At 44.9% G+C, this 13,508-nt stretch overlaps 1 protein-coding gene across 3 annotated transcripts in view; it reads right to left on the reverse strand.

The window, feature by feature from the left end:
* The window catches only part of DIS3L2 (DIS3 like 3'-5' exoribonuclease 2), a 380,125-nt gene that overhangs the window by 124,207 nt on the left and 242,410 nt on the right, over nt 1-13,508 (reverse strand). For all 3 annotated transcript variants that reach the window (XM_050751081.1, XM_050751079.1, XM_050751080.1), the window contains one exon: nt 9,140-9,219. In XM_050751081.1, the coding sequence (XP_050607038.1) occupies nt 9,140-9,219 (80 nt within the window). The remainder of the gene's footprint in view (nt 1-9,139; nt 9,220-13,508) is intronic.

Genomic DNA, 13,508 nt, shown 5'->3' on the forward strand with positions numbered 1-13,508 from the left:
GATGTTTATTGCTATATCCAAGACATGAAGAATACTTGCTGGTAGGATAAACAGAAACAATGCATTCTGCTAGGAGGAAAGGAAAGCTCTGCAGAGGTTTATGTTGTTCTTAGAAGCAGATTTCATCTGACAGAAGGAGGCAGGGAGGCAAGGCCTTGTAAGCAGAGGGAAAGGAGCAGGCAGAGGCCTGGAGGCAGGAAAGGGCACAGAAGATCAGCAGAGCCTGCAGTGACCAGCCCCCACTGTGCACCGGGAAGTGGGGTGGCAGGAGAGGAGACTGAGGGCTAATCTTAAAGGGCTTTGGTAACAAAGCTCTGCTAAAGAACTGCAGACCTAACCCATAGGTACAAGCAGGTTTTCAAGAAGAAAAGCTACATGATCTAGTCCTTGTGCATGCCACATAGGAAAGATAACTGGACAGCAAGGTGGATGGGAGACAGTGAGGAGGGAGGGAAATTACTGAAAAAACCATGACAACAGTCTGGAGAGGAAAAGGAATCAAATGTGGTTCCAGGATTACTTTGTAAAACTTTGATTAGACGCCAGCCGATTCTATCATAAAAGCAAGGGGCGGAGAAGAAACAGGCTCAGTGAGACCCTTGTCCTGCTGCCCCTCCAGCTCTCCCTGCCAGGAAACTCCCAAGTTTGGTCTTGAACTCCTGACCTCAAATGAGCCTCTCACCTCGGCCTCCCAAAGTGCTAGGATTACAGGTGTGAGCCACTGTGCCCGGCCTGAAACCTCCAAGTTTGGATCTCTGCAACCTCTGCTCCCACACCTGGGAGGCTAAGAATTACTGAAGAAAATCTTATTATTCTCCAGACTTTGTAGGATTCAAACCCAGACATACCTAAGCAGTGTTTGCCTATGCTTTGTCTGATGGATTCCTGGTCAGTTCCCGATCCTATCTGTGATGTGTGCGTGACATGGACATGTGTGTGTGTGCGCGTGTGTGTGTTCATCCACGGTTCCTCGCTTATGACTCCTATAGCCCTTATTACAGTCTTTTGTTAAAACGTTGGGGAGCTTTAGGCCACTGAATCTCTCTGACTTTCTCCTGCCCTCCTTTCACCAGCTTCTTTTTCTCCCCAAGGCAGGATTCTAATCTTCCCCTCTTCCTATTAAAATGTTCTCTGACCTACCTTGTCTGATTGTGGGTTGGAAGACTTCCATTTCAAAAGGGGTCCTGCCCGATAACCTGGAAGAGGGAATGCTGCACAGAGAGGCCAAGAAGCATCTGGACAGGCCTTGCTGAGTTTCTCCACTCAGTCTGTCACTGAGATCAAACACTTTTTGCCCAATCACATTTCTACATGGGTGTCCACGCTTCAATCATGCCTATCGAATGAAGCCTCCATAAAAGGCCCAATAGGACAGGGGTTCAGAGAGGTTCTGGAGAGCTGAACACATGGAGGTGGCATGCCTGGGGAGGGCATGGAAGCTCCACATCCCTTCCCCCATACCTCACCCTAGGCAACCGTTTATCTGTATCCTTTGCAATATCTTTTATAATAAACCACTAAACCTAAGGGTTTCCCTGAGTTTTCTGTGAGCCACTCTAGCAAATTAATGAAACTCAAGGAGGGGGTTGCAGGATCCCAAACTTAGAGCTGGTCAGACAGAATCACAAGTAAACCAACCTGGAGCCTGCGACTGGCATCAGAAGCATGAGGCAGTCTTGTGGGATCAGGAGCTCAATCTTTGGGATCTGATGCTATCTCCAGGCAGAGAATACCAGAACTGAATTGGAGGACACCCTCTGGCATATGCTGCAGAACTAATTGCTTGCTTTGTGTATGGCAAAAAAGCACCCAAGTATTTGGTCATAGCAGTCTTCTGTGTTGATTGTTGCAGGGTGGCAGCAGGGGAAAGGCAGTTTGCGTTGTTTTTTTCCACTCAGACTATCTCCTTCACCACTCCGTCAGCCCTCTCAGCAGCGTTCGGCTTTCTACTTCACAGTGGAAGCGGGTATGGCCAGGTGTGATCCCTCATTAGCAGGGGCCCATCAACTATGTCTTGCCTCTCTGTCTCATAGAAAGAGGTGTTCTGGCTGGGCATGGCGGCTCACGCCTTTAATCCCAGCACTTTGGGAGGCTGAGGGAGGCAGATCACAAAGTCAGGAGTTTGAGATCAGCCTGGCCAATACGGTGAAACCCTGTCTCTACTAAAAATACAAAAATTAATTGGGCATGGTGGCGTGCACCTGTAGTCCCAGCTACTCGGGAGGCTGAGGAAAGAGAATCACTTTAACCCAGGAGGTGGAGGTTACAGTGAGCCAAGATTGTGCCACTGTACTCCAGCCTGGGCAACAGAGCGAGATTCCATCCAAAAAGAGAGGAGAGGGGAGGGGCGGAGAGGGGAGGGGAGAGGAGGGATGGGAGGAGAGGGGAGGGGATGGAGGAACGGGAGGAGAGGGGAGGGGATGGAGGAACGGGAGGAGAGGGGAGGGGATGGAGGAACGGGAGGAGAGGGGAGGGGAGGGGCATTCTTCCTCTGCCTTGGCCTTGCCTTCCACTTACGCTCTGATTCATCTCCCACCTTCTTCTTCAAGATCCTGCAAAACAATCAACTCTCCTCATGCCTGTGTTTTCAACTTTTCCTTCTCTGTCATCTCCTAGCTCTCAACATAAACATATCAAATATCTTCCATCTTCAAAGCAAAGAAAAAAGCCACCTTTGACCTATGTTAGTTAGCAAGTGATGAGTGGTGAGAAAAAAAAAAATGGAAAGGTGGCTAGGTGAGAGGGGTGGAATCAGAGGCAGAATGGCTAGGGAAGGCTTCACTGAGAAGGCGACCAATCAAACCTGAAAGGAAGTGAGAAATCAGCCACGTGGCTTTGCAGGGAAAGGGGAAACCAGGCACAGGGGACACCAAGTGCAAAGACTGCAGAGCATGAAAGGAGGGGCACTGATGCCTGAAGGGCTGGGCAGTGAAAGGTGAGTTAAACAGGTGACTGGAGAAGAAAAGCCCACATTTAGAACCAAGAGCAGGGAGGGTCCTTTGAGTCCAAGGAAGAGTGAGTGAATTTCAAGGAGGAAGAGCAGACTAAAGAGCCAAGTGCTGTAGAGATGCTTAGTGAACTGAGGCTGGGGCAACCTGTTGCAGCCAGCATTCTGAAGCCACGCTGCAAATGGGATAAGGAATACACGGGAAGTGAGAAAGCAATAGCAAGTAAAGACAACTCTTCCAAGGTGTCCTGACAGACACAAGTGAAAGTTCTGGAGCTGGAGCAGAGTACAGGAAGGTTTTATAGGATGAGGGAGACTTCAGTTGGTACAGCAAGAGGAGGAAGCAGGGCAAAGGGAAATGTAAAGGGGCTGGGGTGAATGACTGCTGGGGAGAAGTCTTCCCAGAGGTGAGAAAAGAGCCCAGGAAGAGGCCTGGCCTGGCTGCTAGAGACATGCATGAACCTTTTCACTCAGAAGCTCCAGGACTCTCAGGTTTCCTGTTTCTTCCCAGTAGCAGGTCCAGTGACTTCATCTCAGCCCTTTGCTCTTTAAAACAACTACCACCCCATCCTATCCCTCAGGCTTTCTAGCTAAAGCCTGGGCACACAGGGGGACACAAGAATTTCTAGCTCCTACTTCCTCACTGCCTCCAAAGGTGATCAGTCAATACAGGAAATTCTCAGCAGGTGACAAACATAACCATTTGGGGAGCCAGAGAGTTTATTAGGAAGTCTCTGAAATCCTTACAGGCACTGCTCCTAGACTCTCACTCTATTCCCTTATTGCTATGGGCTCCCAGGAACAGAGCTGTCTGCTCCATCCTCCCCCAAAAAAGCCATGCAACCAGGCAGGCCGCAGAGACAATCCAGGCAGGCAGACTGGTGCTTCCTTGAGCACAGTAGGTAATATGCATCCCAGAGGCCCCTTAGGCTGGATGCTGTTCTAACTTAACCAAGTATTTTCTATGCAGATAGTGGGACAGACCCTTCTTTTTTTGAGTCAGATGGCTGCACTCTGTGGGGATGGGAAATGTGAGCGGGCAGCGGAGCAGAGGGCTGTGCACCTGGGGCTGTAGTTTCATGGTTCAGAGAGGAGAGCAGCAAGGAGGAGAGATGGACATGAGGGATGTGACTATGATATCCAGCTAGGCATTCCATAAAGACCTCTGCTAAATTGTGGTTAAGGTGTATAAACTCCAATTTCCAGAAAGCCTCAAGGATAAGTGGATATGTTTATTTCTTCTCATTCACTTATTCCCTCACTCCTTTTCCCCCAGTGGTTTTTGGTATGTCCACAAAGTTGTGCAACTATCAACTATCTAATTCCAGAACATTTTCGTCACCCAAAAAGAAACTGAAACCCATTAACCATCATTCCCCCTTCCCATTCATTCATTTCTAAGGCCTGGCTAGGGTAACCCTGTAAGTTCAACAGCAGAGCGCACATTAGAGAATACAACTTCAGAGAAACAAGATGCTGGAGAAGTGAAGTTCAATTTCCTGCAGGATCTGCTGGGAGCCTGAATCAATGAAAAGCTGAATAAAGGTCCTAGCTGGTCAGGCTGACAATTTTCCCTCAGAGACTAAGGCAAAGCCACAATGCTTGATTAATTGAAGAGAATGGGTAGCTGTTACTCTGAACCCAGTCCTGCCCAATAAGGAGGAACTGGCAAGAAGAGCGCAGGCCCTAATAGCCAGGGAGGCGAAGTCTGGATACAGGCAGCCATGAACTTCAGACTTCATAAAAGCAGAAATGACTCCATGACATGGGAGATGGGCTCACACCTCATCATCCACTGGACCCCAAAGAATATTTAGGATGCTAAGTTGAGAATTTTTGACTCAGAAGACACATGATAACTGTTATCTAGTAACTGACAGGTTGTCAAACGAGACATTAGATTTGTTCTATAGGGCCCCAAGAGGCATAAATGGGACTAATGAGTGGAAAATTACAGGAAGAGAGCAGTGTTTCAGATCATTACAGGGAAGGATTTCCTAACAGTCAAGCCATCTTAAGGCAGAATGAATTGCCTCTAAGGTAGAAAGTTCAAATGCAATCTAGACATTCCATAAGTGGATGCGGTGGAGGTAATTCAAAAACCAGAGGGTGATCTGACAACTGTGGCATTCCCACACTTGAGCGTTGAGGTCAGCTGTGAGGTAGGCTGCAAGTGACCTGGCACGATAATAAAACACTGAGGCGCACGATTACTGTCTCCAGATTCTGGATTATCACTATAATGCCACTCCTATTCACTTATATCACTAAACATTTTCTTGAACAAAGGTGAAAAAACTCTACATTGCTGGGTAATGCTCATGGGAGTGTTCTCCTGAAGTGTGTTTTCAGGCTAAGAAAAGTGGAGAATTACCAGGTTGGATGACTAGTAGAATCCCTTCCAAGCTGAGATTTCACGAAGATAGGTGGCACCCTCTCCTCCGCCTGCAACCTAATTATGATCTACTGGTAGATAGGTGGTCACTGCGATTTGTTGAATTGATCACTGGAGTGCCTCACCTGATAGACACTGCTAACAAGTCCTGGAGTACATCTGAACTCTACCAAAAAGGAAAGTGAGGACCAGGTATGTCCTGGTCAGAGTACATCTGAACTCTACCAAAAGGGAAAGTGAGGACCAGGTATGTTACATCTGTCTGCTTTTCACAGAGTGGTCATTCAGATAATTTTAATGAAACCAAAGGAAAGTTAAACTTTACAGTTTCTTTAAAACAAACAAACAAACAAAACAAAACTACAGATGATATAAGTAGGCCAAGAAAACACTATTTGTTTTTTGAAACTTTAACATTTTTCCCCCTAAGCAAGAATTGACATGAACTGGTAACTACCTCAACTTGAACTTAGCCAATCTCACCCCAATCCAAACTGGAAATGACTTTCCCTTTTCAACTCCTTGGATAAATGGCCCTGGCAGAAACTGTTGTCACAAAGGCCAACTGTAGAAGTGCCACCGTAAAACTGTTTGCTGACCAACTCAGGCCTTTTCGGAGTCTTCCCTGACTCCTTTTCCATGTCGTTTCTCTGCTGCTCTGCCAAACTGCTCCTCTGGAACGACAGAGAAACTAAGTGGATGGAAGGTGTCTGGTCACCTAGTGCAGCAGGCTACTGAGCGGCCTGTGATTTCTGGCACCTCATAATATTTTTGTATTACACAATTTTTTTCATTATAAAACTATTATTGCCACATTATAAAAATTTGGAAACTAAAGAAAGGAAAAAAAATCTCTTATGATCCCATTATTCAAATAAAATCACTGCATTTTGGTGCATTGCATCCTCTCCTCCAGGGCTCTTTGTATATAGTTCCATGGGCTGCGTCTAATTAGCTTATTTATACATACCTCAGCTCTTCTACAAAGAATTTGCAGCAACTAACATAAATATCATCAGACGGACAACTCCACGCCAACATACTCTCTCCCAAACCAGCTTGTACTCCTGATTCCCATTTCTAACTTATGGGTTCCATCTCCCAGTCATCCAGGTTGAAACCTTGGCACCATCTTGGACTCTTCTCCCTCAACCCCAGTATTCATTTCCATAGATTCTTCTGTCATTATCCCTTTCTCACATCTGTCCTTCCCACTCCAACCCCCCTATTGATTTTGCTACCATCTAGTCCAAGTCCGTAACTATTGCAATGTTTCTCTGACTCATTTTCCAGCCTCTAGTTTCTCTCCTTTTCCTTGAAGTGCTAAATTATTTTCCTCTTTTTGAATGCTCTCTTGCTGAACAACATCTGCTTGCCTTTCCATTGTCTAACAAACAAAAAACACTATTTGGTCTGAAAATTTGTCCCCAAATCTGTCCCCAGTCTATATTTCCTACCATATCTTTGACCACTTCCTCTAAGAAACCTCTGCTGACACACTTGTACCCTAGACATAAAATTGCAGTGTATGCAGTGAGTAGGGTAGGACATGTGCCAGCTCCCTGGAATCCCTGCAAGGTGCAGCGTTCCAGGCCAGCTGAGACAGAGGAACAGGTAGTAGATGTATCCTTCTGCTATTATCAACTATGAAACTGGACAAAACAAAGGAAGCAATTCTGTCCAAGCATTACACAAACAGTAGAGGTGTGAACCTAGAGGGAAGGAAAATATGAGGAATGAGGTCCATGGTCACCTGGCTTTCAGCCTAGGGGCATTTTTCACACTGTGGCTTAGGGAAGTGGCATCTACATACTGAGCAGGTATGCCTAAGCCTCTGCATGCAACAGAGATTGCTAAGAATATAAGAAATCAAGCCAGTACTTGCCTTTTGAAGTAGGCTGCTTGAATTTTGGATTTTAAAAAGATATAATTTCTCTAAAATTTCCAGGGGACCTTTTCTCTTGTTATGCTTTATCTTTCTTTATTGAGGCTGGGCACAGTGGCTTGTGCTTGTAATCCCATGGTGGCTCGTGCTTTGGGAGGCCAAGGCAGGAAGACTGCTTGAGCTTGGGAGTTCAAGGCTGCAATGAGCCACTGAATTCCAGCCTGGGCGACAGAGTGAGACCCTGTCTCTAAAAATCGATTAATTAATTAATTTTTAAAAAAGAAAATACTGAGCAATCTTGCCCATAGTTTCAAGGAAGATAAAAACAGGAGATATGAACATCTTTGCAATGTTTTAAAAGACTAGGCCACTAGGCCATCAGTGCTTGGTAGCAGACTGAAACTGCAATGGTGGATATCCACATTGGGCAAATGTCAAAGGCCATGTTAGTGCCAAGATCATCTGTGAGGATGACCAAAGCCAAAGCAGTCACCCAGAAGCCACCCTAGAGAGGGGCAAGAAATAGGTAAAAACTAGAAGCAGCACATCTGCGGTATTAGAAAAGGGATTGCGGGTGCTGGGCATGGTGGTTGATGCCTGTGATTCCAGAACTTTGGGAAGCTGAGGTGGATGGATCACTTGAGCCCAGGAGTTCAAGACCAGCCTGGGCAACATGGTGAAACCCCATCTCTACCATAAATACAAAATATTAGCCAGGCTTGGTGGCGCACATCTGTAGTCTCAGCTACTTGAGAGGCTGAGGTGGGATGATCACCTGAGCTTGGGAGATTGAGGCTGCAGTGAGCCATGATCATGCTACTACACTCCAGCCTGGGCAAAAGAGTGAGACTCTGTCGAGAAGAGGAGGGGAGGGCAATGGAGGGGAGGGGGGAGGGGAGGATTGGTAGGGTTCACTTTTCTCACATCCTACATTTTTCCTTTGAGAGTCAATTGCTGCATTCCCTTCCTCCAGCTATAATTTCCAAAGACAACTAGCCTCAATCCTACTTTTACCTGCTCAGTAACATCCCAGAAGAATGTTTAAAGAGCCCCTATCAGTTTGCCTTTCTCAGCTTGCTGGACAGATGAAAACCTACTGGGAGTAGCCCAGGCTTCTCCAGCTCAGCCCTAGAGAGGCAGTTCTCAGGGTTCCTGCTACCCAACTGGAAGCATGACTTTGAAGAGTACCCTTTCAATCACGTTATTTGGTGTTAGATTCAGGTAAAGAACCCTATGTCTCTCCCAAGCAGAGCCCTTAGGAACTTTCTTTCTGTGATACCTTACGCCAACACTGGAACTATCTGAAGGGCCAAGGCTTGCAATTCATTCTTTTGCACTCACTGTTGCCCCTTCTGAGGCCCAAGAAGAGTCTAGTGAGAGAATATTTCTCATTCTCACCCTCACCAACGTCACCACAGGAACACAATCTTTTTTTTTTCTTTCTTTCTTTTTTTGAGACGAGTCTCACTCTGTCGCCCAGGCTGGAGTGCAGTGGCGCGATCTCAGCTCACCGCAAGCTCCACCTCCCGGGTTCACGCCATTCTCCTGCCTCAGCCTTCCCAGCAGCTGGGACTACAGGCACCCACCACCACGCCTGGCTAATTTTTTTGTATTTTTAGTAGAGATGGTTTCACCGTATTAGCCAGGATGGTCTCGATCTCCTGACCTTGTGATCCGCCCGCCTCGGCCTCCCAAAGTGCTGGAATTACAGGCATGAGCCACCGCGCCCAGCCCAGGAACACAACCTTAAGGTCACATAGTTGTAAAGGCTCAGAGGCCTGTGGCAAGTTCAGGCACAAAGCAAACCTAGCCTTGCATAGTATGCTGCTTAGGGAGCGCAGGGCAGCCAGGCAAACCACACAGGCATGCAGACTGCCTGCTGCCCAGGATGCTATAGAAATTTCCATCCTACCATCAGCGAGTGGCTTGCAGGAGAGGGCATCATCGAGGTCTCGGGCGGTTGATGGGTCAATGGTGAAGATACAGTCTTTTCTAGGAAAGATTGAAGAAACAATTAGCAATGCCACAAATAATAGCAACTTTGCCCCATCATAGTACAGCTTTAAAGAACAGTGAATTTTGTATATGTGCTCTGTTAGGGAAAGTGAAAAATAACTTCTATGAGAATGAGATCTTTAGTTAAATGTGAGACTGGGAAGAGACAAATGGGTGAGTGATTTTCTCTTCCTCTGTGTGAACTGGCACCTACTTCTCCTTCACCCCAAGCCAGAAGAGATGTGAGTGGGTGAAAATGAGGCTGCTTCCATGAACGAGGCTTCTCAAGAAGAGTTGGCCGACAAGAGCGGCAAGTTACTTTGGTAAACTATTCTTCAATTTACAACTTTGGTAAAATATCCTTCTCCAGTGTCTGATGGGAAGCTGTCCTTTAAGGACCTCTATGAAGATAATTTACTGTTCATTCTCCTATAGTGAAAAAAATGGGGGTATGCCAAAGAATAAGTCATCTGACATGCGATACAGGGGGATGAGACCCAACAATAAGCTTTGCAAAAAAACTGGGCCGTACAGTTAACCATAAAATAAGCCTACCTGGAAGTAGCACAAATCACAGTCTGTTTCCACAGAATAATTATATACTACAACCAAGCTTATACTAAGTTCACCATTTTATCCTTGCACGGTATCCTTACGAACACTGCACTCTTAACCTGTGAAACTCTCATTCTGTTTATAGTTTCCCATATAGCATGCCTGACTCAACCCACCCATTTCCACCATGTAAACACCTAAAGATTTTGGCAGCAGCTGTCCTTGGCTCTCCATACCTCTGGCCTTTCCTGCCTGGGCACTGCCTGGAGATTGGGGTATTCTGCAGCAACTGCCCTTCTGCCTCCATGCCACACTCTCTAGTCAGTGCTCACTGCTTCCTAGGTTCTTCCTCCACTCCAACCAGTACTAGCAGTGCACTGCCACCATTTCTCTGTCTTTTGCTGATTCATCAACACTGATGATGTTGTCCATACTTGTACCAACCATGATAAGACAGGCTTTGTTCTTAAAGACTTCTTTCCTGGTGTTGCTCCTCTGTTCAAAACTTCCTTGGCAGGAGTGAGCTATGATTGGGCCACTGCACTCCAGCCTGGACAACAGAGCGAGACCCTGTCTTCAGAGGCTGCCAAGCTGCTCTCGTGCTGGCCTGCCACAAGCTCTCGGGGCCTTTCTCTGTCTCAGTCTTAACTGTCCACTTACCCTACTCCTAATTACTCCCAACAGCCCTCTCTAATCCTAACCACAATACTTTGATCCTAAGAGAGTATTAATTATAAGATACACCATCAATTCTGTAATAGCTTTTGAAGAAATAAAAACCCCACCACATTAAATATATACATTAATTTTAAGACATTTTAGAATTTCAAAAATGTCAAATGTTTAAAAAATAATAATCTTGTTTGGATGGCTCACTGCAGCCTCAACCTCTTGAGCTCAAATGATCCTCCCACCTCAGACTCTCAAGCAACTGACAGTATAGGTGCATGCCACCATACTGGAGTAGTTTTAAAACTTTTTGTAGAAACAGGATCTCACTCTGTTCCCCAGGCTGGTCTCAAACTCCTGGCTTCAAGGGATCCTCTCAATTTGGCCTCCCAAAGTGCTGGGATTATAGGTGTGAGCTACCATGCCCAACCCAAAAAGTAATCTTAAATGGTAAATGGACAACCAGACTATGGTACACTCCCAAAATGGAACAGTAATTAGCAACAAAAATTAACAAATTATTCATAAATCTAACAGCCTGGATGAATCTCAAAGGTATTGAACTGAGTGAAAAGAGCCACTCTCAAAAAGAAAACAAAGCACTTTGGGAGGCCAACGTGGGCAGATCACCTGAGGTCGGGGGTTCAAAACCAGTCTGGCCAACATGATGAAACCCCGTTTCTATTAAAAATACAAAAATTAGCTGGGCATGGTGGCATACGCCTGTAGTCCCAGCTACTCAGGAGACTAAGGCAGAAAAATTGTTTGAACCCGGGAGGCGGAGGTTGCAGTAAGCCAAGATTGTGCCACTACATTCCAGCCTGGGCAAGAGAGAGAGACTCAGTCTCAAAAACAAAAAAAAAAGGGGGGGGGGTGGGAAGAGGGGAGGGGAGAAGAAGAGGAGAGGAGAAGAGGAGAACAGAACGGAATGGAAGGAAAACAGAGAAAAGACAGAGAGCAGATCAGTGATTGCCAGAGCTAGGAAAGGGATGCTTGTATGGGGGCAGCAGAGGGACTGGAACTAAATCTATACATGTCTTAAAATTCACAGAATTTTACATACAGCAAAAGGAGGTCAATTTTATTGTTTACTATTTTTTTAAAAAATTAATGTGACTTTCAAATCAAGAAAAGTAAAACATATATGTTAAATATTCATAGGGTTGATCGACAGGTGCTAGATTTATGGATTAATTTTTTTTTCCCTTTAATGTGTACTTTTTCATATTTTTAAAATTTTTCAATGCAATTGAATATTACTTTTGTAAATGGAAAAAATAAAAACTGTAGAAAATCTTCCTCAATCAAAAAACAATTGATCAGATATGTATTATTGTTTGTACATAGATTTAGCTACCTTGTAACATTTGTTACAAGATGCATTTGGCTTAATATAGTTAATGGCTTCAAGATTACAGATCTGGTAAAAACTGTGTCCCCACTGGATGCTAAGACAATAGGGCAGGGAAAGCTGGGTGCCATTCAGGTGGAGGGAACAAGAGCATTTAGAGTGCAGATCCCAGAAAGGGTGGTTAATCAGGAGACCCACTCTCCCACTAAATATTTTGAGGAGAGTCACACACAGTGTAGGGAACATGAAGGTTCAAGCCTCAAGATATACAGAAGTAATTCTGGTTCCACTATATAAAAGAGGTTGTAAGCAAGAGTGCCAGAGGAGAAGAGAAACACTGATCTCCTGGAACGTGTGCTCCAAGGGCTGTGTTCCCAGAGCCTTGAACAGAGGCCGCACCTCAGACATGTTTGCTGAATGAACAGATGGATGGCAATAGGAAGTGCCCAGGAGGTGAAATCAGACCTGGCACCACAGCAATGGGCTGTAATTGATGAGGATCTTAAACTTGGCTCACAAGGTAAAGAAGGAAGTATCCACTTCTGTCTCCTTTTGGTATCTCCCATAAAACCTAACCAAGTGTTTTATATACACTGAGTACTCAATAAAAAGGACTTGTATAACTGAAACTAAAAAGTCAGACATGGTAGTAGGAATGTTTGGTTCTTCTTCTTTCATCATAATGACATCATAAAAGCCAAAAAAATGTTCCCCTAGTCAAAATCAAAAAGAACTCCATTAGCTTGGTTGCAGGTGGGAAACCATAGTTTACTAGATTACTTGGAGGGTTGACTAGGAAGTTTTATTTTCTTAAAATTAAATGTCTCTGGGTGCTTTGAGACTTTCATTTCTATCGATCCGGTGCATTAATGATAATGCCCATTAAGACATTTCCAGCCTGAAGTTGATTCAACCATATGTGACCGTGTAAGATAAACAGTGTAAGACTGTTTATCAGTTTGTAAATGTCTTCTTTGGGAGCACCCACAACTGCTTTCTAAGGAAAATCCTAGACTAGCCTGTAAGGACTCAAACCAACTCTCTATTACCTTTAACACTTTTTAATCTGCTCTTAAACCAGAAACATAAAAGTCTAAATTAAAATGGAACCTGACAAACAGTACTCAGGAAGGCTTGCTTGCTGGAAAGGTAAGCCATCCAAACATTATTCCTGATCAGGAATTGGCAAACCATATTACACTGGTCAAATCTGGCCTGCCACTTGTTTGTGAATGACCTACAAGATGAGAACAGTTTTAATATGTTTAAATGACTAAAAAATAAAAAATCAAAAGGAGAATACTATTCTGTGACGCAAAAATGATAGTGGAAATTCAAATTGCACTACTCACAAATAAAGCTTTATCGTACATAGCCACACTTTTTCTATACAATGGCAGTGCTGACTAGCTGTGACAGACAGCTGTTTTAGTTGTGCCTAGAATATTTGCTATGTGACCCTTCGCAGGAAGTTTGCTGACCCCTGTTTTAGATCAATGTTTCTGAATGTGCCAATTAAGTGTTTTATTTTTTTTAAAGAAAGGTCTTGTGATTAAATCAGTTTGGGAAATACCGGGCTGATTTCTTAATTGTAGGGCTTCAAGGAGCCTTTAATATGCCAGTATCAATAGTTCTTGCCCAACCCATTTGCTCCTGGCACTTCTCTGTGGGACAGCATCTCCCAGAACCAAGATTCCTCAAGGGAGCACCT

Source organism: Macaca thibetana, chromosome 12 (genome assembly GCF_024542745.1).
Source record: "Macaca thibetana thibetana isolate TM-01 chromosome 12, ASM2454274v1, whole genome shotgun sequence".
NCBI lineage: Eukaryota > Metazoa > Chordata > Mammalia > Primates > Cercopithecidae > Macaca > Macaca thibetana.